Below are 25354 nucleotides of genomic sequence, written 5' to 3' on the forward strand. Positions count from 1 at the left end.
ATTGGCTCTCAGACTGTGTCACAATAGAAATCCAGAACTACATCACTGAATTTTAGAAATCTTGAAATCCTAAACCTTGAAATCCTAAGAACATAATACCTCAATATCAAAAAACAAATTTTATTCCAATTTGCAAGACCAACCTAAGAACATAATGAAGGGAAATTAAATTCTAAATGCAATCCGTCGGCTAGGCAACATCAGTTTTTATTGTAACAGACACAAAATGCTGGAGGAACTCAGCAGGTCAGGCAGCATCCATGGAAATGAATAAACAGTCAACATTTCGGGCCAACACCCTTCTTCAGGACTGGAAAGGAAAGGGGAAGACTCCAGAATAAAAAGGTGGGGGGGGGGGGGGGGGGGAGGAGAAGAGGGATAGCTAAAAGGTGATAGGCAAAGCCAGGTGGGTAAGAAAGATAAAGGGTTGGGGATGAGGGAATCTGATCGGAAAGAAGAGTGAACCATAGGAGAAAGGGAAAAGGAGGGACGGGGTGGGGGGGGGGGGGTGATTGGCAGAGTGAGGAAAAGAAAGAGAGGGGAGGAACATTTTTTTTAACCGGAATCAGAAATCGATAATCTATGCTCTCAGGTTGGAGGCTACCTGGACCCTGAGAGTGACTTCATCATGGCAAGGACTGACATATCAGAACAGGAGTGGGAATCGGAAATAAGTGGTAAGGCCACTGAGAAGTTCTGCTTTTGGCGGAAGGAGCAGTTGTGCAGTTTTTATAGAAGTGTTATTTCTATTTGTCTCTGCTTACAACTGATTATTGTGCACTTCACAAACAACTTATGCTTAACATAACAAAATATCCCAAGGCCCTACAAAAGAAAGTTATGAAACAATATCTGGCATCAAGCCCCACAAAAAAAGACCAAATGAGAAAAAGGTTGAAAAGGTGAAAGTTCCTGGATTTGAGTTGTGAGTCACCTTGTTTATAGAGGAAGCCAGCCATACTTAACTCTTGATATTATAAGGCATGGGTAAAAGCTCAACTATGTCAAAGAGAAAGCAAGCATGTTTAGCAACGGGCAAAAAAAAAGGTAGAAGGCTATGATTAGTGAAGGTTCTGCTTCATATCGATGTCAGAGAGAAGAACAGAGTAACGGGCTTATAGACTAAATTTATTACAGGGATTAAAGACATTAGTTTACTCTTTTGAATACAGTGCATTCCAGTTAATTGGGACCTATGGGAATCATTACACTTCGGCCCAATTAAGCTGCTGCCCCTATTAGCCGATCTTTCATGGAAATAATTAAAAAGATATTTAAAAATAAACAACTGTTTACTTGAGTATTTAAATGAAATACAGAACAAATTAGAACACTACTAACATTGCTGTAGTACTATAAAACTATGTATTAGTTCCTAATACTTATTGATGGAAGAGTTCACCCAGCGTATGGGATGTCCAGGGAGGTGTAGAACTCTGCTGAAGGGGCTTGGCATGTCCATTCTGAGGCACCTCACTCACCTTTGGCCCCCACTGGACACTCAGCTCTCACCTGTGGCTCCAGGTAGCTATTTGCATGTGACAGTAGCCACACTTCGATTCACCACTTCAACAGGCAGGCTCAATCAGGGTAGCGGAGGGCATCGTATCCTGGTGAAATAGGGACATGCCTGTCCTAGATGTGAAGTCAGCTGCAGTGGACTGGACAGATGAGATCAACAGTGACATCCACGGCCAAAGAGGCTTGTGGAGGGTGAAGGGCTTGAAGAGGCACAGAAGGAGTCATAGTTATCCATTGCAACCAACGAAGACCCCAGTTTGTGATGACTACTCGTACCACTAGACCAGGACTTCTGAGAGTGGAACCGTCCCAGTGCAACAGCTTCTCCACTTAAAAAACTTCCCCGCACAGCTTTCACTCTCATCGCCAATTATGAGACAACCAACATGCTGCTGTGTCCTTTTGACTGCAGCACATGAACAAAATTAGCACAGACATCCAGTGCAGAAAATGCCTTCACTGCCTTCATACAATGCTTTTGACGATTTCATCCTACAAATTTTCATTTTCATTGTGACATTCAAGATGATCGTTGATACCTTCAAATTCTTCATCGTTCCTACCTTGTTGAAGTAGTGAAATCATTTTATTTTCATTCCCGCCCATTTCTGTCATCTCCAATCCAGAATACTTGAAATTGCAGTGAACAAAGCAATTCTAAATTGACTTACTGCTTATTTCTCAGCATTTATCAGTGATAAAAATCACTACATTTTGAACACAAACGTACAGAACTGATGCAATTTAAAAGTTGTTCACTCTAAGCTCGATGCAGCGTCTGATGGCCACAAAAGGTCATGTGACTGACGTTAGTTAAAAACTGTTCAGCAACAGTGTCCTCCTGTCCCAATTAAGCAGCACAGCATCCCAAATATATAAAGGGAATTTTCTCAATTAGTTTTGGTTATTTAAGAATTGTCCCAAATAAGTAGCTTCTCCGATTAACTGATGACCCAATTATTTTAGTACGGAGTAACTTTCAGAGTAAGCGTCAGCTGGGTAATTTCATAATTACAAGGTAACAGAGGATCAAAAGAGGTCGTAGTTGTGAAACTTTTGGAGATACACCTTCACATGGTCAATGAGGCTTTAATTTTAGATACATGTTAAGAGCAACATTTAGATGAGAAAGAGCAGGGGTATAAGGATAAATCTGTGGGAACACCCGAGGAGACTGGATTGGGAATGATAAGAAAAGCCACTGATTTCTTGTCTGGATGGATAAGAGATGATCCAGGTGCATTGGGTCCAGCCAGTTGGACAACAGAGATTATAGAATTATATAGTATAGCTAACCTTGTTGGAAGTTGCAGACTGCTCAAGATGATAAAGGGAAATAAATTACTGTTGTACAGGATGTCATTTGTGTTATGTATTGTGCAGAGCAAGAACGACACCGGGATCGCTTGATTTTACGAGTCATGTTAGTACTGGTGCACGCTGAGCAAATTACAGCATAGAAGCAACGAAACAGGCCCGTCAAGGCAAAACAGCATGCACTCAAAAATCCACGTGAAAAGCAAGCCGGAAGCCCAATCGATTCACTGTGCGATCGCTCGGCTGCATGCACACTCACCACATTCTCACAATTGATCTGACACGGTACTATTTGTTATTTTGATATGAATCACCACTGTGCTATGGAAAGGATGGAATCTGGTTGGAGAGCAGTCCCTTAAAAAATCCCTGGGTGGTAACAGCACACTAAAAAGCTAAAGGTGGAAGGGGTGGGGTTCAATTTGCGGTAAGGTCAAGTTGAATTTGAGGAGTGACAATGGCTGGCTTGAGGCAGAGCTATTAATATCAGGGTCAGGAAATGAAGATGAGTGGTCAGCAGCTTAGTCAGAACAGAGTCAAGGGAGCAAGGTGTCAATTACATGAACATAATGAGCTGGGAACCCAGGACAAGAGACCAGAAAGAGACTGAATAGAAACTAAACACAGTGCAAGTTTGGCCAAAGCATAGAAATGGAAAGAGCAATGCCAAATGATGTCATTGCTTCAATCGTGATAACAAGCTCCTGGTGCTTTTGTCAAAGTGAAGGTCAACATGTAAGGTGGAACAGTTTAAGTCAATAATGCACAGCATAGACACAAAAACATGGGATTTGCAGTCCATAATTCCCTGTTTCGTGAATGAGCAGAGCCTTGAAATATCTGTCAGAAACATTCACACAAATGTACACTCAAGATTCAAGTGAGTGCGGCTGTAATGGGAAATAGCCAGGGTGAAACAAAATAGTGATTTTAATGGCTTCTATTGTATTTAAGATGAAGACAAGATTTGTTTAACCAGATTAGTCATTGTAATTTAGTGCCAAATGCCAGGAAGTCAATATTTTGAAACTGCCAGTGAAAATATTGTGGAGCTTTTGGTTTTGAAGCACAAAAAAAGCTGAAGTAATGACAGAGAAGGAGGACATGGCTGAAGAGCTCATAAAGAAGCAACCTGAGCTGGCCCTGATATGTCTATTCTTAGTAAAGACAGACTTGTCGTGGGTTTACTTAAGAATATTTTATTACTGAACTGCTGCTCAACCCTGTGCATACACAACCAGGTCACCATCGTAGTTTCCGGTTCCGGGTGAACCCCTCGCATTGCTCACTGGGAACTGAAGTTCTTTGTTATGCACAAAAAATAACACACCTTCCCCCCGAAAGAAAAACAAACACAATACTATGTCCTCATTAACCTACAAGGAACAATAATTCTTTCCAACAAAGATAACTACATTCTGTAGCCAGTCTCTTGTTTTTTTATTAAATTTCCAACTGTTCAACAATTCAGCATCAATTGTGATGAGCAATAAGCAACTACAGTCCCTAATCCACTCATCAACTTCCAATCAGTCTCTGAGTGCTTTAATGGTCCTTTTTGTTCTGCTATTTGTTTACACAGATGTATTGTTTGCATTGGTTGTGTCAATATTTGTGACTTTCTGAGAACTCTGATCAACATGTTCATTTTGGTGTATTGACAGGTGATGTGTCACAGCTATGGGTTGGAGCTTGTGGTTCTAGATCCACATGGTTCCCTCTCAGAGGTGTCCCTCGCTCCATCTGAATCTGGTAGGAACAAGGAGCTACTTCTTCTTGCATGTTTCCTTACATGGACCATGTGCTAGAACTGTGACCTCTTGCCTCACTGACCAGCTTCTGTCCATCAATACTAACATCTGACCTCACTTGCTTCTCATACCTTTTGTATGCACAGTCTCTTTCTCAGTCATACACGGTATTCATTTACTCCCTGTGTTTAGACCTCACACTGTCTTCTGACTCCATGTTCATTCTTAATAAAGACAAACTTGGTGTGGGTTTTATGTTAGAATATTTAATAACTGAACTGCTGTTCAACTCTGTTCATGCACAACCAGGTCACCATTGTAGCTTCTGATTCTGGGTGAACCCCTCGCATTGCCCACTGGGAAATGTAGTTCTTTGCTATGCACACAGAATAACAAAGGCCCTATAAGTGATTGTGGTAAAAAGTATGGTTAAAGGATGGTTAAACTATAGGATAAAGTGATAAAGCAGATGACTAAAAATATTTAGTGAGTTTATACTGTGGGGCAAGTTTGACAGAAAATTAGAAGCTGAGAAATGGGTGGACAGGAATGGCAATGGGGGAAATTAAGCAAAAAATCATCCTACCTCAAATCCCGTTGCCATTCTCATCCATTCCTGTTCAGTTCAGGTTCAACTTTATTGTCATCTGACTGTACATACAGTTGAAGTCAGAAGTTTGCATACACCGTAGCCACTCCAATACCTTGACTTTGTTGTCCTTAAGCAATTTTGCCACAACTTTGGAGGTATGCTTGGGGTCATTGTCCATTTGGAAGACCCATTTGTGACCGAGCTTTAACTTCCTGGCTGATGTCTTGAGATCACAAAGCCCTGACCTCAATCCGATAGAAAATTTGTGGGCAGAACTGAAAAAGCGTGTGTGAGCAAGGAGGCCTACAAACCTGACTCAGTTACACCAGCTCTGTCTGGAGGAATGGAACAAAATTCCAGCAACTTACTGTGATAAGCTTGTGGAAGGCTACCCAAAACGTTTGACTCAAGTTAAACAATTTAAAGGCAATGCTACCAAATACTAACAAAGTGTATGTAAACTTCTGACCCACTGGGAAAGTGATGAAAGAAATAAAAGCTGAAATAAATCATTCTCTCTACTATTATTCTGACATTTCCCATTCTTAAAATAAAGTAGTGATCCTAACTGACCTAAGACAGGGAACGTTTTGTAGGATTAAATGTCAGGATTTGTGAAAAACTGAGTTTAAATGTATTTGGCTAAGGTGTATGTAAACTTCTGACTTCAACTGTATATACAACCAAACGAAACAATGTTCTTCCAGATCATGGTGCACCCACAGAACTTATATCACACACAGCACATTAAACAACCTCGACAGTGACAAGGTATTCATTGGTCTCACAGCCAGGGGGAAGAAGCTGTTACCCAGCCTGGCAGCTCCAGTTCTGATGCTTCAGGCCCTATGGTTACAATGTTCCCAATAAACATCACCAATGGGGGGGGGGGGGGGGAGGTGGTGGAGGGAGACTCTTGACATTAAGACCATAGGACATTAGGAGAAAATTAGGCCATTCAGCTCACTGAGTCCCCTCTGCCATTCCTTCATGGCTGATTTATTATTCCTCTCAATACATTGTCCTGCCTTCTCCCTGCAACCTTTGACACCCTGACTAATCAAGAGCCTATCAATCTCTGCTTTAAAGCTACCCAATGACAGTCATCTGTGATCATGAATTCCAGAGATTCATCATCCTCTGGCTAAAGAAATCCCTCCTCACCTCTGTTCTAAATGGTTGTCTCTCTGTTTTCATTCTCAGCTTCTCATTTTCTAGGGGCTACGAAGATCTGTATTCAAGGGGTTGGGCTAGGTTGTGGGTTATGAAAGCATCACCTCACATTTTAGGATTATTTCAATCTACTAATGTTCTGCCCAACTTTCCATTTGATCTAAATCTTGCTGAAGCCTTGGGCAACTTTCTTTGTTATCCACACAACAACCAATTTTCATGTCTGCTGTGAATTTACTAATCATATCTCCTACATTCACATTCAAGTTGTTAATGTATAGCAGCAAAGATCCTGGCATCAATCCTTGTGGCACACACTGGTCAAGCTTCCAGTCAGAAGAACATCCTTCCACTCCTCCCTCCACTTCCCATCAGAAAGCCAGTTTTGGATTCAATTAGACAACTTGCATTGGAATTCACATGCCTTAACCTCTACACCAGAAATCATACAGGACTTTCAAATAATTCAAATGCCTTATTAAAGTCCTTATATACTACCTCTGCCACCTTGCTTTCATCAATTTCCTTTAACTCCTCAAAAAGTTCAACCAAATTAGTGAGCAAGATTCCTTCCACACACAGCCAACCTGACTATCCCTATTCAGTCCTTGCTTTTCCAAATCTACATAAACCCTGTCCTTTAGAATTTTCTCTGTTGAGTTCCTAACCACTGACATAAGGCTCAAACGTGGTTACTAGGCTTACACAGATGCCCTTCTTAAGTAAAAGAATAATTAACTATCCCAATGCCTTCACTCTTGAGGGTGATAAACCTTTAGAAAAGTCTACTCCAGTGGGATGTGCATACTTAATTCATAATATTCAAGACTGAGATCTATAGATTACTGGGCAATAAGGAAGTCAAAGGGATGTGAGAATGAAGTGGGAGAGCAAATGACACAAAGATCAGCCATGTCTTAATAAACAGTAAAAAAAAAGTTCAAGAGGCAATTTGACCTACTTCTACCTCTACTTCAAACGTTTCTAAAATGGACTCATGTTTGGTAGCGCAGGATGTGATAGTTCATGTCAATATCAAAGTAAGTTCAATAATCCTTGGAAAATTAAGCCCAGAAATTTGTGTTACTTTTCCAGTTTTAGAAATAGCAATTGCAATCATTCAATGTTATTTTCAGCCCAACGAGCTTGTAGCATCTCTAAATAAAAGGTGGCCCTCTATTGGTCAAGGTTGACAATGGATGTTGTATGTTGTCTACGTTGTTGGTGAAACACCATCTGTGGCTGATGAGACCAATGCAAGAGTGGTATTGTTTGTTGCAAAGCTCTCATCTATAAATGGGCTCAACTCTGGTCTCTAAATAAATAAATCAATAATAAGTAAATACATAAATAGATGGATCAATAGATCAATAAATTATTAAATGAATAAATAAATAAATAAATAAATAAATGGATAAATAAGTTGAAAAATAACTCTTAACAAAAGATGTGGATTTTAGTAGTGCTTGATTTAGTTAGTAAGAGGGCTTCCTTGTATATCATTACCTCTTCTGGGACAGCAGAAGTTAGGAGTCAAATTTCACAATTTTGTGGCACCTTTTCTCTTTGCTCTGAACTCAGAGAGGTACTTCCTTAGTAGATCACACCACTGTACAATCACCACTCTTTCTCTTAGTGAGGGGTGTTGCTAAGGAATGAGTGTATGTTACAATTGGAAGAAGAGCATGCATCAGCAACGACAGGCTATATCCAAAGCAATGTTTCTGAGGCTGAAGGTGACCTGGTTTTGATTTTGAGAACAGTTCAAACACTTGCAGTTGCTTGCTGTTTGAAGTTTGTAAAGTCCAGAAACATCTGCATTATTCTCAGTCACATCAATTTGTTGAAAGCAAGCATCTGGTTGTCGGGATGGGATTCCAGTTTGGGTCAGTTTTCAGTGCAGTTTGTAGAATGTCACATAACATTCTACCCATGACTGTCAGGAAGTGTAAAGTAGGCTTAACACAAACGCGAGCAGTGGAGACAATTTAGTGGTGAGCAATCACTTTAATAATAAACTACAAAATAAGAAACCAAACGGGCCACCAAACTAGCATACTTAACACAACAAGGCAACAAGCTAACTGAAAGTGGGGAGCAACTGGTTGAGGCTAGCTGGTTCGATAGAGCCAAATTTTGACCTTGATGTATTTTAGGCCAGCAGAACACGAGTAAACAAGCACCAAGGCGCATGAAATCTTGCGCCAAAAGACCATACAATATTAACGACTAGAGCTACTTTGTCCAGAAACTATATGCTTCAATTTAATACAAATATCTGTACAGGCTTTAAATGGAATACAGATATATATATATAATAAAAATTAGTGATATTAGTAATGCAAAGTAAAGCACTGGCTTTCATTTCTGAAGGACCACAATTGAAAGGCGAGAAATTGCTTTACACACATGGAACTTCTGTGTGGTTTACAAATTATAAATAGTAATAACATAGAGATAATGGACAAAGTCATACTGCATGGACACTGGACTTCTGATTATCAGGCACTCACCTAAACCAAATCTACACTGTTCCCATTTTTTAATCTCCCCACATTTCCCACCAGCTCTCACCAGATTCGAACACTTCCACATACCAGAGGGGGAATTTAGAGAGCCCAATTAAGGCGCCAATCCATATGTCTTTGGGATGTGGGAGAAAACCAGAGTGTCTGGAGGAAACCCATATGGTCACAAGAAGAACATGCAAATTCCATACGTTCAGTACTAGGAATAATTGTAGGTCACACAACATCTGGAGAGAGAAACAGAGTGAAGGGTCAATGACCTGAAATGTTAATTCTGTTTCTCTATCTGCAGATGTGCTTTATCCTGCAGAGTATTTCCAGCAGGCCTGGCTTTTACCACAGCATTTAGGAATAGGATAGGTAAGTGCAGAAATTCATTTAATGAAAAGCCAAATAAACTGATATTAAGGATATGTATCTTAGTGGCCAAGTTCACCTATTTTGTACCATTAATAACAAGAGTATCAGTACCTGCTGCTGTGAATTAAACTTCTGATTTCTATGATTATAACCTGGGACTGTTGAGACTGCTCTCCATGTGATCTGTTGCTTCACTGCAAGCTGCATGATTGCCAATGGAAATGCATATAAACTATTCTTTTGATCTTACCCGTAACTCTGGTTTCAAATACAGCTTCTCCCTGACAGTGACAATTTAATCCTGTAAGTGGAGACCCTCCCTCAGAAAACTAATGTGGAAAATAATTCTTTTTTAATTAAAATAATTTTTTGTCTTTTTCTTTAATCCTTCTCTCTTAACCCCACGCATTTGGTCCGATTTTAATTTCAATACCTGTACAATGATTCAAACAAATGTTATATTTCCTTCTTTATTTTTAAACTTCTTAAGTTTCACTGAGAATTCTTCCATATGATTGACTGAACAGGACCCCCATGGTCTTCCTAGATCTGAGGCCTAAAATCAGAAATCTCTTTTGACAAACTCAGGAAATGAGGCGGACAACAAAAGTGATTCCCCCTGCCATCCTTTGTCACCCAGTCCAAGATCTAGGCCGTTACCTTTTGTTGTTAAGGGCTTCATTGCTGGTTTCTCACTTTCTTTTCTTGTTTTGATTCTTTTCAATGATGGTTTAGAGATAGTATTTGTAGTCGCTGCAAAGTATTACAGACATCAGATGATAAATTATAAAAGCAACAAATGTATTGCTAAACCTTTCTGAAGTGCTCACCAGCATCTCTACTTCCTCAGTGGGATAAAGAAATCTGGCATGTCCCCTTTGACCCTCACCGATTATTATTGAAGCACTTTAGAAAGCATCCTGTCCGGCTGTAATAAGGCTTGTCATAGCCACTGCTCTGCCCAAGACCGCAAGAGGTGGCCAAAAGTTGTGGACACCTCTCAGCACTTCGAGGAAACCAGCCATCCCTCCACGAGCTCTGTCTACACTTCTTGCTGCCATGGCAAACCAGGCGATATAACCAAAGATCTCACCACCCCAGACATTCTGTCTCCTCCCAGCTGCAATCAGCAGATACACAAAATCCTGAAAGCGTTTGCTACCAGGTTCAGAACAGATCTATCTCACTGTTTAAAGACTGTTGAATAGTTCCTTAGTACAATAAGATGGTCTTACAATCTACAATGTACCTCATTGTGATCTTGTACCTTACTGTCTACCTGTACGGAACTCTCTCTGTACTGGAACACATTCTGCACTCTGTGTGACCTCAATACACTGTTGTAATGAAATGTTCTGCATGAACGGTATACAAGACAAGTTTTTCCATTGTACCTTGGTACGTGTCACAATAATAAACCAATTTATCAACATCTGTTATTAGTAAATGTCATGAAATCTCAGAGTTTTGTAAGACTCATTTGAATAGTGAAGTATTTAAGTTCCAGCTCTATGGGCCGACAAACTCCATTATTAATTTAGAATTAAATAGAATTTTTCCTGTGTTGGTGTTCATTAAGGTAAGAGATGAACTATAGAATGGAACTTTTCTACTTTGCACATCGTGACATTAAGTGCTTCCTGACTATTTATAGTGTTGCTCAGATGAAATGCTAATCTTTTCCTTGGCAACGTGGCTAACTCCCAGTCTCAGAGCTGTATCATTTCTTCGCCAAGCAGTATAGTTTTTTTCCGTTTCTGAAACTGCCCATACTCATTGGCTTTGAACAAAGATGTCAGTTTAATGGAAAAATCAGTTCTAAATTATCTCAAAAGAGACGCCTATTGGAAATTTGGACTTTTTCTTCCCCTGTTAGCGTTTGGTCCATTTATAATAATGAATATAACATCACATGTGATCCAAGGCCAAATTCACAAGATGTGCTCTTGGCAAACAAGAGTCACAAATTCACTCCTTATATATCTGGTCAAGCCATTAGTTTCAGAGGCAAATTGACTACATAACCACCTCTTAATCCTCTATTCATCCTACCTTCTTTTATTTCTTCCTTGTCGTGTAACTCATCACGAGTATGCTCTGTGACAAATGATATGAAAACAACATTACTAGGTATCGATCCTTGGAAAATATTAAATATAATTTCTGAATGTATTATTGATCCCATTATTTTCAGAGAGGTGGGAAAAGTTGTGGGGTGGGAGTGGGACGGAAGTAGCAAAAGGGAATACTGAAAAAGTGCACAATGCCAAGACCCTGACAAACTTAGAGCGGACTCCATTTTTCTTTCCTGCATCTGTTCCTGGCCAACTGCCATCCAAAGTGAGAGGTTGCCTTGTTGTTGCTTGGGGAAGCCTGTAGGTCAGAGCTAGAGTGCAGGGAGGACAGAGGAAAGCATCATTTTTTGTGAGGTTAGCTTTGAGACCGGAGGAACAGGATCAAAGAAGAGATCAGGGATACAAGATATGAGGTAAGGCTATTGTCTGATTGTGGGAATAGAGGCGAGGTTGCGGGATGGTGGGAATAGAGGCGAGATTGAGGGATAGTGGGAATAGAGGTTAGGTTGTGAGACTGTGAGGAGATGGTGAAATACATTGAAGTGAGGACAGTACACGTTGAGGTAATGGAAAGGCAAGTTATGCATTGGGGAAATTAGTCAACAAGTGGCAGGCAAGCCTGTTCCTGTTCTTGTTGGTTCAGAAGCAGTGCTAGAAAAATATTCATGTGCTAAGCTTTTGTGTATCCTAGTTCTATGCAGGTAAATTTTAAACTGGGAAAAGATGAGACACACTGCTTTATTAAAGTGTTGAAATTACATATCTGGCTCTGGTAAATAGCCAATTTGCCCACCACTAACCAATGAAAACCACAAATGGCTATGATGGAGGTAGATTTGGCTAGAATTCTGATTTTTTAACAATCAGTCGGTCACTGCACTCCTGCTCATGGTATGGGAGTTGAACTGACTAAACTGAAAAGGATCACTTCTCCAAAAGAGGGTCCATTAAGATAAAGAAAGCAGGTTAACTTTTTTTATAGAATACTTTCCTGTTGTTGGCTGCAGATCTGGAAGAGGCAGTTGTAAGTCAATGTTATTTCAGTAATTTTTTAATTTCTTCCAATGAGTTTAAGTTCCCTTCATGAGAATCATAATAAAAAACACTCTGAAAAAGTTTAAGAGGTGGCAAACTTTTTTTTTGCCAACCAGTTCCACTGAAAATGTTATGCTTTTCATCAGGGAGAGATCTGTCCACGGGAATTACAAGATCTCACAAATTGCTTTAGTTTCTGTACAATTGTGTAATCCTTGTTATAAGCACATTTTCAATGATAAACCTTTTAAATATGTGCAAACAATTGAAATAATTAAGAGCACAGATAAATTACAATTTTATGGAAGTCAAAGAAAAAATAAGGTCAGAGTTTTACCTGGTTTCCTTATGATAGCAGGCTTTGGTGATGAACTTTTCTCAGGCTGGACATCCATTCTGTCGGAAGTTGACTGGCTACCTGAAAGAATGATTGATAATCTTACCTGGAATTGTACTTCATTTTTGCACACACATCACTAAAAATAGTTTAACCTACACAGCCCCAATATGCACACTGATTCTTAATTCCTGATCACTCAGCTCCTGACATCATCACTTTCTTGGTCCAAGAATGGACAAGAGTTAAGGTTGACATTGTCTGCATTTGACAAAGTGTAGCATCAAGGGATTCTAGTAAAAATGAAGACTATGGTAACTTGCAGCTAGTGTCATTCTGAGCATAAAGTGAGATGCTTGTGGCTGTTACAGACCAATTACCTCAGTCCCAAAACATTATTACAGGGACCTCATATCTGGCCCCATATTCTTCAGCTGCTTCATCAGTGACCTTCCATCCAATAGGATCAGCCATGATTGAATGGTGGAGCAGACTCAATGGGCCAGATGGCCTAATTCTGCTCTTATGGTCAATATGTATCAAAAGGTGAGAATGTTCGCTGATAATTTGCAAAGTTCAATTCTATTCACTACTCTTCCTTGATTGCAAGGAGCAAGATCTCTATTACATTTAAGCTTTGGCCAATAAGTGAAAAACAGATTTCACATCACCCAATGACAATCTCCAGCAAGACAGTGTCTAATTAAATACTCATGACAACCAATTGCATTAGCATTCTAGACTACCTAACTGATATGGTCCCATGGAGTCACCATTTACTGAAAATATAATTGGAGAAGTCTCATAAGTACTGTAGCTATAAGAGCAAGAGAATAATTTACCACTTGCTTGGACAAGTAAACACTTGGGAGCAATAGAAAAGCTAGTTCATTTGATGGGCACTCTGTTTGTCAAGCTAGCATTCATCTATCTACCACCAATGCCACACGGACGCCCTGTGGATCATTTATACGATGGACTGCAACACTTCCCAAACCCACCACCCCATTAGCTGGAAGAGGGGTAGCAGGTATTTAGGAATACTGTCACTCACAAATTCTTCTCCAAATCAAACATCATTCATTTGGTGCTGCTGAATCAAGTTCTTCGCCCTACCTAATAATACTGTGCCATAATCCTCATCACAAAGACAATATTGATTTGCAGTACAGGCTAACCACAACCTTCTAAAGGGCTACTGAATGCTGTCCCTGACAGCTACTATAACGCCCTACAATTTTAACACCTATTTAGCACCTATCTGCATTTGTTCTTGGATGGGAGGGGTCTTGAGGGATATGGTTCAGATGCAGGTCACCTACTGTCAGTATGGATAAGATGGCTGAACGGCCTGTTTCTGTGCTGTAATGCTCTGTAACTCGGAATCAATTAGATTTACAATTATAAACCTAAAATTATAGACCATCCACAAACCTGTAAGGAAGGTCAAATCACGGCTTATGTGGGTCAAATATGACCTGGAACTCAGGTTGGCTGGCGTTTATAGGATTCCCCGTGAATGCAAAGCAACGTCTAATCGGCCACACGGGATGCACAGTGGGAACCCGCATCAAGGAGCACAGGAGGTATATCCATCTGGGTTAACCAGTGAAATCAGCGGTAGCAGAACACTGCATTCACAATGACCATAGGATTGACTTTGATGGCACAGAACTATTGGGCCGTGCCAATGGCTTTTGGGACTGCCTGCTAAAGGAAGCCATTGAAATAAACCTAGAGGAAAAGAATTTTAACAAAGACAAAAGTCGTGCACTAGGTAGGAACTGGAATTCGATTGTAAACAAGGTGGGAGAGCGGAAACCTGATTGGAAGAAGATGAACCAATCAGGAGGGACGGGCTACAGGGGTCTAAATACCACTGGACTAGACATGCCCAGCAGAGTTTGTCATCGAAATGTCAGTTATAATCGATACCTGTACCTGGCTGGAATCCCAAGAAGAGTTTATTTGTCATATATGCCCTTAAAGCAGTAGATAATTTTTTTAAAAACCTAATCAATGATAATGCAATTAATAATTATTTCAATAAATTTTGTTACCGAAGCATTTAGCCCATGAATGCATTGAGCAAGCTGGCCTAATACCTATATGACATTATACAAACAGTATAAAGAGATAGAAATTTTGAATTATAACATACCCACGATTGCTTTTGTATTAATCTCAGGCTTTTTGGGAAGTAGGTTCAAGCTTGTTCGATTGTGTGCTAGAAATGGAATGGAACATCTGAGAAATACATCACAACTTCACATACCTGACTAGCATTAGGTAATACATGAAATATTATCAGTGCATAGCAAATTTGCTCAATCAGTATCTTTGGAGGTTACCTCTAAGTGGTAATAACGAAAAGCATAATATAAAGAAAATGTTACATTTGTCTCCCTGCTATTTAAGAAAAAGGTTCTTTAAGGTTGCTGGGGTGGCAATGGGGACAAGCTCTTACTACCTATTAAATCCTCCTAGTGGCTTGCGCCTCAAATAGCCTCTGACAACCAAATCCAGATCCTGGCCTTCACGTGTGGCTTAGCTACTAAGCCCAGCAGAACCATTTCTACTGACAGGAGAAGGGGCCAAGGCAGGTTACTAGCACCTTAAAACCATTCGCTTTGGGCAGATGGGGCTCATCAACCGTGGTTGGAAGCTCACCTAGGAGAAGGAAAACTCTGATCTCAAATCTCTGCTGCCTTGCAGCTATACCCACTTGTGGGGAAGGTTTCGGGAGTAAATTCAGAGGGAAAAACCTAGAGCTGGAGTCCCTAAGACAGACCTACATTGAGTTGAACGCCGACTAAAACTTCTGTGATGCTGCTGGAGCCAAACTGTATTGGTCTCAGCTGTTCCTTTGTGTTCATCAGTAGTGCGGAGAGGGGGAACTTGCTACATGGCAACCGCTTGTTCTCTCTGGTACTGCCCAGGCTTGCATATCTAGATAGCTAGGACACAACATCCATGCTCAACTCTGTCTGACAGAGGCCTCAGTCTCAGACTCAGAATCAAGTAACAATTATGCTAGTGTAAAACTTATCAGAAGGATTATGCATGTATCTACAGGGTTTTATCCATCATTTATTTCTGTGCACACAGGCTTTAGGAAGGAATTCTAATAACAGCTTATAAACAAACAGTGGAGGGGTAATTTAGTGTAAGGAGGAAAAGCTTAGTACAATGACATTGATAATGTATTCACCTAGCCCTGCTTTTAAATATGAAGCTCAGAGATGCCCACAAGGCAGAGGGTGGAGATGGGGAAAGGAATGGGCTGTCTCAGTAATCACGGAATAAGTGTACAAGGTTATAGACGTGTGCGCGTAAGTCTGCTGGACCACTTAAGAAAATATATATATATATATATATATATATATATATATCTAAAAAATATAAAATCATAAAATCATCAAGTATAAATCCAACTCAAACCTAAAAATTGCACGTTAAGTAACAAGCCTTAGACTCCACTGGGCTACCGATATGTAAATACTATAATTCTTTGCCATTTAATTGCCTAATTTTCCACATGCCATCAGGGAAGGACAGTCTTGGTGACTGCATAGTGAGTTTGATCGTATCTCACCCGACATTCAAACAGTCATGAAGGTTAACTCTTCCAAAGGCTGGAACAGGAAATGCAATTATTTAAATAAATGATCCCCATCGCATTGCTATATCCAGATGTTGAGATTCATTGGACTGTACAGTGCGGAAGAAATAAACACAAAAGCAACCGCTATCTCAACATTACTTGATGCAGACCATGACAGTACACTTTCTAAATAAACAGCTGTTTAAAAAGTAATTAATATAGCACATTAGTGTTAAGCGTAAACAAAAATGCACCTACAGCATCTCCGTCAGTAAATATATATAGCATTTCTTAGAAATGTTCTATGATATGAAATGAAAGATTAAACAATTTTGTTTTATATTAGTTGGGCTGCAACTGATTTACAGAACTAACAATACAAATAATAATCTAAGGAATATGTCTTCCCTTATTAGAAAGGCTTACCTGAACTCGGTGCACCTAATTGCTTTACTGCTGTCATTCCTTTAATATTAGTCTTCCCTGGTAACTGAAGGAAATACAAACCACCATGAGTTGTCCTTTGTTTTCAGATTCTGATAGCAATTTTAACCAACATATACCCAAATGACAGTGAAAAAATGCAATAAAGAAATTCAAATGGATTTTGTGGAGAAAGGCAGGCACTTAATTTAGTTCCCTTCCAATATTCCATTTTTATTTAATGTGATACATTTAAAATTTTCCTAAGTAGAATGCTGAAAGTTAAACACTGTTAAGAGTTAAAGATTGAACAGGAGGTGAATTAAAATTGAAAGTGAAATACTGTAGAATAAAGCAGGATGGGAATAAAAGGTCCTGCTGGAAGTAGGCATGGACCGCTTCACTTTCGGAAGAGTTGTGAACGAAATTGAACAATGCGCAAACCACCAACTCACAGTGCTACTTCTGACCCTTGTAGTGGAGGGAGGTAATTGATTATGCTCTCTGAAGGAAGTTACTTCTATTGATTATGAAACTACAACTAAAGAGATATTAGTCATTTCTTTCTGTCTTACAATCACACTGCTCTTTATTGTTCTGTATTCTTATTCAAATGGAAGATTAGCTTCATTATTATTAGATAGTCTAAAATGGATTCTCAGGGTCAAAATCAAGTTTATTATCATCGACAAATGTGAAATGTGTTGTTTTGCAGCAGCAGTACACTGAAGTACATGAAAAATACTACAAGCTACAATAAGAAACATAAATAAGTGGTGCAAAAAGAGAGCAAAATAGTGAGGCTGGTGTTCATGGATTCATGGACCATTCTAAAATCTGACGGCAGAAGGGAAGAAGCTGATCCTGAAGAGTTGAGTGTGTATCTTCAGACCCCTGCACCTGATGGTAGCAACATGTCCTGGATGGTGAGGATGACCTTCTTGAGCATCACATTTTGAAGAAGTCCTCAATGGTGGGGAGGCTATTGTCCATGATGGCTGATTCTACAGCCTTCTGCTGCTTTTTCTGATCCTGACACCCCTCTATAGCTTTTTATGATCCTCAATTATATGAGTGTGAATAAGCAGAGATACGCCCATATTGCTTAGTTCTCTGATGAGCAAAGTACCAAGAGTCCATGTTATAAATTGAGGGCAATTATGATAATAAATTGCTTCCTGGACCTCCATACCTTTGCAATGGATTACCAAATTACATTGTTTTGACTTTATATATTAAAAAAGGAGATTTTGCTGGAAATATAATAACAGTTAATGAGAAAGTAAAGTAGGAAAAAGGTCAAAAAACATTGATGCCAACTTTGTCAGGGAATATCAGCCTCGGTATATTCCCCCCACCCCCACCTACTTTTTAATAGCACACAGCCAAAAGTAGAGTTGGTAGCTCCATCCAGTCTAACTGCTGCTGGAGACATTCAAAAGCAATCAAAATCGATGGAACTATTTGCAGCTGCTGGTAATTAAACAGTTGCAGGTGGCAAGCTGACAACAAGGCATATTCCAGTGCGTAATCTGATCTGTTATTCAAATGCACATAAGTCGATCAATTTGGCAGTAAGTTAGTTTGCAGCTTGATTCCAAATTAAACAGCATCATTAACTATGGATCTGATTTGAAAAACAAATCAAGTGGAATTAACACAGATGACTATATATTTGACAATGGGAAAAAAATAGAACAAAATGAGTCAGAACACGATGGATTCTGGTTAATTGGGACACATTGGACAGGGACATTTTGGTCAAATTAAGCAGCTGCCCCAGCTAGCCGAAGTTTCATGGAAATGGTTAAAAAGGTAGAAAAAAGACAAACTAGTGTTTAACTGACTAACAAATTATGTATTTAAATAAATTACAGAACAAATTAGAATACTATCAATACTACTGCAGTACTATAAAACTGTGTATTAGTTCTAATAGTTATAAATGGACGAATTTAAAAAGTTAAACATGCAGATAATCTGCAGTGATGCTGACCATAACTCCAGTGATCACTGATATATACAAATCAAAAATACTGACAGGGCCAAAATCTATTGCAAGCAGATCCACAATATCCCATACAAGTTGCTGGAGGAACTCAGCAGGTCAAACAGCATCTATAGAGAGGAATAAAGAGTCAATGTTTCAGGCCGAGACCCTTCATCAAACACGTCCATTCTAAATCAGAATCAGAATCAGAATCAGACTTTAATCGCCAAGTACCTATGCACATACAGGGAATTTACTTCCGGCAGATGTTGTGTCTCTGCTCATAACAATAATAATGATAAATATAAATGAAAATATAGATTATACATACAGGTAGTGCAATCCAAGTAATAGTTAGCCGACAGTTAACCGGCAGTTAACTGTTCAGCAAAGTGACCGCAGTAGGGAAAAAACTTCTCCAGTGCCTATTAGTCTTAGTCTGGAGGGATCTGAAGTGCCTACCAGACGGAAGCAGATCAAACAGTCCGTGCGCAGGATGGGAGGAGTCCTTTATGATGTTCCCCGCCCTCTTCTTCAACCTGGAAGAGTACAGATCCACAATAGAGGGCAGGGAGGCTCCAATGATGCGCTCGGCAGTCCTCACTGTGCGCTGTAGTCTGGTTCTATCCTGCTTGGTGGCGGCTCCAAACCACACAATGATGGAGGTGCACAGGACAGACTCAATGACTGCAGTGTAGAACTGCAGCAGCAATTCCTGAGGCAGACCATATTTCCTCAAGAGCCGCAGGAAATACATCCGTTGCTGGGCCTTCTTCAGGATGGAGCTGATGTTCTGCTCCCACTTCAGATCCTTAGAGATGGTGGTTCCCAGGAACCTGAAGTTCTCCACGGTGGACACAGGGCTGCTGAGGAGCCCTGTAGTAGTCAAATGTAGTCAAAGCTCAAATTTATTGATGTAGCCACTGCAGATCAATCTAATTTCATATTTCTTTGCAAACAGCTATAACTTCACTTCATTGCTATTTTACTCCACTGAATATCTATGCTGGTTTCCACTTTCAATTGGCCAATTCAAGTCCCTTACTCAATTCTTGTTTTCAAAAAGATCCACATTAAGAGAACGGATCAAACGAAAAAGAAAGCAATCTCAATTGCCCACAAGAGGTATTACTATCCATGTATAGTTGTTCATTTATTGTTTGTTAACAGATGCAGCAGATAGGGCTGGCTCTAAGTCAAATATTCCACTGTGGCAAGGGACTGGCTGGCCCTAATTTCCCATGCAACTCACAGACGAAATGCTGGAGGAACTCAACAGGTCAGGTAACAATCATGGAAATGACTGAATAGTTGGCATTTCAGGCCAAGACCCTTCCACGGGCCTCAATTTCCTGCTTGTGCCCTAATTTCCCGAGTCCTGTTGTCACAAGAATTGCAACCAGCAAGGTACACTTTTAACTCCAGAACATCCAACAATGGAACTTCAGGACCTATTGCCACCAGCCATCCCAAATCTTAACTCCATCGCATTTGCTGCAGATAAAGTCAAGATAGTAATCAACTGTCACCGATAAGATTGAAGTATTACTGTTTGGTAGTCAATATCTCTGTGCAATGATACAAATTACTCATGTTAATCAGTCACTGATTGTCTGCCACTAAAGCACCCATAAATGTATCAATCACCTTGCGGACAAAAAGCTGATAGGTCAAAATTAAGAAAGAAAAGCATATAACACTAACGGAGCCATTGCAATAGCAAGGGACTACAAACATACATCGAATGCATTAACCATAAGCTTTTATCTGTGCAGATGCTTGATATTTGACAGAAGAAGCAATCCAACTGTAAGCAATTTCAAAAACATTTCATTTTTGTTGAGAAAAAGTTGGCACAGGAGCTTTTCAGCTGCCTCCTGTACACTGATAGACAGTGGAGGAGATTAGGGAACTTCTTGCCGAGTGGAGACAGTGGTAAAATAAACGACTAGAAAATCTGTTGTAATGATTCTGATTTACATAAATATTAGCCAGGATATGGAGACAAATCCATTGTCCTTTTTTGAAAAATGAATTTTGGTCTGCCTAGATTGGCCTTACTTTGTGCTTTTCATCTAAAAGATAACACCTCTAGAAATGAAATACTTGATAATACTGAAGCATCAGGCCAAATCACAGACTAAAATCTCAGGGCACTGCTGCTGAGCCAAGGCTGACAACAGTATTGATTGATGTCAGAAAACATGAAATTCCATCCACATACATCAAAATTATTACAAATTCCTCAATTCAAGCAAATTGTGCACTTTAATCAAGATTTAAAACCACAAGACCATAAGACATAGAGCTGAATTGGGTCATTCTGCTCATCCAGTCCGTTCCACCATTGCATCATGACTGAATTTTATTCCTCTCAACCCCACTCTCCTGCCTTCTCTCCGTAGCACATAGTTGTGGAGAGTCCATTCACAAAGTAATCTGACCGTACTCAAGAAACACCGAATCCTCGAGAGACCAGCAGCAGAAGTGAAGAAGTGAAAACTGTCAATTTCTTTGAGATAATTTTGTGACGCGCATAAGGATATTGTGCTGTATTAATGGCATGACATCAGGATAAATCGTTACATCTATCTAAAATGTACCTAAATACCCAAGAGATTCAGTTTCTGCTGTCAACTGATGCTGAACGCATTATTAACATAAATTCATTTCCTCATATGCTGCCCATGATCAGTGCAAAGCAAAATATATATTTTTTTTACATATCTCTGATATCGTTTTGTTGGTTCTTCTTTCTTTCCTCATGTTACTGTAGTTTTGCTTTTGTTACCACCCTCTTCTGCTTTGTTGTATTATCTTTCCAATGAGCGATGTGTACTTGCTTAGTTTTGCATAGAGACACAGCACGTTAGCAGGTCCTTCTGATCCAACGAGCCTGTGCCTCCCAATTAACCTACTAACCTGTACATCTTAGGAACGTGGGAGGAAACACGAGCACCCGGAGAAAACCCACACTGTCACAAGGAAAATATACAAACTCTACATGCAGTAGCAGAATTGAAGCAGTGTCATTGGTGTTGTAAAAGCATTACACTAATCACTATGCTACTGCACCTCCAGATGGCAGGATCATGCTACAGGATGGAGACGCCGTTAGCTATGACTGCACTGGAGTTGCATGGAAAGCACTCCTCCCAATTTATTTCTTCTTTTGATTAGTCATGAAACAGGGACACCTCTTTTTCCCTTATTAGGGAGAGAGAGAGCCTTTGGTATGTCAAATTACTGGGTGAATGAGTAATCTTTGGGCTACTGCAGGTCTGTGTCTTTACTAATGCTTTGCTGCACGTTTGAGTGCTCGGTGGAGGGTACAGATCCTTTTTTGCTGGTGGGTGAGGGTGGTGTCATCGCTTTGCTGCTGCTTGTGCAGGGGGGAGCTGGGGGGGCTTTGAGGTACTAACATTTAACTGTCATTCATTCTTTGGGGAACTCCTCTGTTTTCGTGGATGTTTGTGAAGAAAAAGAAATTCAGGTTGTATATTGTATACATTTCTCTGACATTAAATGTATCTATTGAAACCTCCCTTAAATAATAAATGCCATCAGCTTTTACAAAACAACAGAAGGAAGCTAAAAAAGCTATAAGGAGAACAAAGACGAAATATGAGGCTACATTGGTCGATAATATAAAAGACCAAAAGTTTTTTTCAGGCCTATAAAGAGTAAAAACAAGGAGAGAGCAGACATCAGACCACTGGAAAATAATACTGGAGAAGTAGTAATGGGGCAAAGAAATGGGGAGTGAATGGGGAAGTATTTTGTGTCAGTCTTCACTGTGGAAGACACAAGCAGTATGCCAAAAATTTGAGGGTGTAAGGGGGGAAAAGTGAGTGTAGTTGCTATTACTAAGGAAAAAATGCTTGGGAAGCTGAAAAGTAAATACTCACCTGAATCAGATGGACTACACCCCAGGTTCTAAAAGAGGTAGCTAAAGAGGTTGTGGAGGCATTGGTAATGATAGAACATAGAACACAGAAAACCTTCAGCACAATACAGGCCCTTCGGACCACAATGCTGTGCTGAACATGTCCTTACTTTAGAAATTACCTAGGGTTACCCATAGCCCTCTATTTTTCTAAGCTCCATGTACCTATCCAGGAGACTCTTAAAAGACCCTATCGTATCTGCCTCCACCACCATCGCCGAAAGCCCATTCCACACACTCACCACTCTCTGCGTAAAAAACCTACCCGACATCTTCACTGTACCTACTTCCAAGCACCTTAAAACTATGCCCCCTTGTGTTAGCCATTTCAGCCCTGGGAAAAAGCCTCTGACTATCCACACGATCAAGGCCTCTCTCATCATCTTATACACCTCTATCAGGTCACCCCTCATCTTCTGTCACTTCAAGGCGAAAAGGCCAGGTTCACTCAACCTACTCTCAGAAGGCATGCTCCCCAATCCAGGCAACATCCTTGTAAATCTCCTCTGCACCCTTTCTATGGTTTCTACATCCTTCCTGTAGTGAGGTAACCAGAACTGAGCACAGTACTCCAAGTGGGGTCTGACCAGGGTCCTATATAGCTGTGACATTACCTCTTGGCTCTTAAACTCAATCCCACGATTGATGAAGGCCAATGCACCATATCGAGGGACTAAGCAGGTGCCACACCTTACCCAAGGGTGACCTACAGGCTAGTGGAGAGAAAGAAGCACCTTACATCTCTTCTGGTAGAGACGTATCTCCACCCCACTACGCTGGTGTTGCTTATACATAAATGATAAATTGATAATGGATGAGGAGTTTTGGATTAAACCCCAAAATCCAGGGAGTTGCTGTCCATGTTGCAGCTCAAGTACCTTTGAACATGGGATCTCAAGACTGTCCATTTGAAATGCATTGAATGGTATGATAGATATGAATTAAACTTGCTACAGAATGCTATGTCTTGTCCAATTTAATTTCTTATTACACTGGCGAAGAGATGCCCTTCTGAACACCACTGTTGTAATGTCTGGTTATTTGAGTTGCTGTCGCCTTCCTGTCAGCTTGAACTAGGCTCAGATCTCATTAACAAGGCACTTTCACACACATAACTTCTGCTCACTGGATTTTTTTTTGTTTACCACACAATTCAAGATAACCTCTAGAGACTAGTATGTATGAAAATCATAGAAAATCAGTAGCTGCAGAGATACTCAAACCATCCTGCCTGGCACCGACAATCATTCCACTGTCAGTCACTTAGATCACATTTCTTCCCCGTTCTGCAATTAGGTCTGAACAACAACTGAACCTCTTGACCATGTCTGCATGCTTTGATACATTGAGCTTCTGCCACATGAATAGACAAATAGATATTTGCATTAACGAGCAGGTGTACCTAATAAGGTGTCCTCTGAGTGTATATCCAAGTCCCTATATACTATGAAATTGAATGATAGAGCGGAAATGTGTCGCACTTCACAGAAAGATTGAATGGTGGCAGTATAGAAGGAGGCCATTGAATCAACCGATGCCATGACAGCTCTATATAAGAGCAAACCAGGTAGCACCACTTCCGTAAATCTCTGTAAAACCTCACGGTTATTTCCTTTCAATTGGTGCAGTTGAATCCTGTTCCACTGCTTCACCTGATAGTAATTTCCAGACTCCAATGAATCACTGTATAAGTATTTTTTTTTACACACATTTCACTTGTTGCAATTTACTTTGATTCTAAGTTCCCTTGTTCTTCACCATTCCACAGTAGGTATACTCTGACTATACCTTTTAGGAATTTAAATACTTTTAGCTGATCCCTCACAATCTACTTTTTCCAAATAGAGCAATGCTTGCTTCTCTATTCTATCCATTTAACATAAAATCCTTTATCCCTAGAATCATTTTGTTAAGTCTCATCTTTATCCTATATAAAACAAGAATGATGTATTATGTATAAAAATGAGTTTTATTGGAGTTTCAGAATCTGAAATGCATTTGGAACCATTTTTTCAAACAATTTTCCTACTTTCTATAAAACCATAAGACTTGGGAGCAGGATTAGACCATTCTGCCCATCAAGTCTGCTCCACCATTCTATCACTCCACCATTCCTCTCAACCCCATTCTCCTGCTCTCTCCCCATAACCTTTGATGCCCTGACTAATCAAAAACCTATCAACCTCTGCTTTCAAAATAACCAATGGTATGGCCTCCATAGCCATTCACCACCTCTACAGATTCACCATCTCTAGCTAAAAGAATTCCTTCTCATCGCTGTTCTAAAAGGACATTCTCATCTTCATAGATTTGATGTTCATACTCCGTGTCTTTTTAAAAGCAAATGCTTTGTTATCTGCTTATCTTCAAGATAGTTTTATGGACTTAGAATTGATTCTGAATCCAATGGTTCAAGTAAATTCATTTGGAATAGGTATCAAAACTCTGAATGTTAGCCAAAGTTAAATGATTTAGACTTGGATTCATGTGGTCCTGTTCAGAGAATCTTTTGGATTCCCTTAAATTGGAAAATACTCACTTTCAATTCAAAAGCAAAGAATAAACTGTCTGATAGGAAACAAAATTTCTGGAAGTACTCAGCAATTTGGGCAACATCTGTAAGAAGAGAAAGGTAATGACCTGGAACGTCACTACTGTTTTTCTCTCTACCTTGACCCAGTAAGCCTTTTCAGCATCTTCTG

At 39.9% G+C, this 25354-nt stretch overlaps 1 protein-coding gene across 23 annotated transcripts in view; it reads right to left on the minus strand.

Annotated features, from left to right (window-relative positions):
- abi3bpa (ABI family, member 3 (NESH) binding protein a) overlaps positions 1-25354 on the minus strand; it is a 309406-nt gene that overhangs the window by 184400 nt on the left and 99652 nt on the right. For 22 of the 23 annotated variants that reach the window (XM_073045194.1, XM_073045192.1, XM_073045191.1 and 19 more), the window contains exons 7-11: positions 16720-16783; positions 14851-14916; positions 12690-12770; positions 11295-11339; positions 9903-9995 (exon numbers count right to left, since the gene is read on the minus strand). In XM_073045194.1, the coding sequence (XP_072901295.1) occupies positions 9903-9995; positions 11295-11339; positions 12690-12770; positions 14851-14916; positions 16720-16783 (349 nt within the window). The remainder of the gene's footprint in view (positions 1-9902; positions 9996-11294; positions 11340-12689; positions 12771-14850; positions 14917-16719; positions 16784-25354) is intronic. The other variant, XM_073045179.1, reaches the window with a different exon arrangement.

The sequence above is a fragment of the Hemitrygon akajei genome, chromosome 5, assembly GCF_048418815.1.
Source record: "Hemitrygon akajei chromosome 5, sHemAka1.3, whole genome shotgun sequence".
NCBI lineage: Eukaryota > Metazoa > Chordata > Chondrichthyes > Myliobatiformes > Dasyatidae > Hemitrygon > Hemitrygon akajei.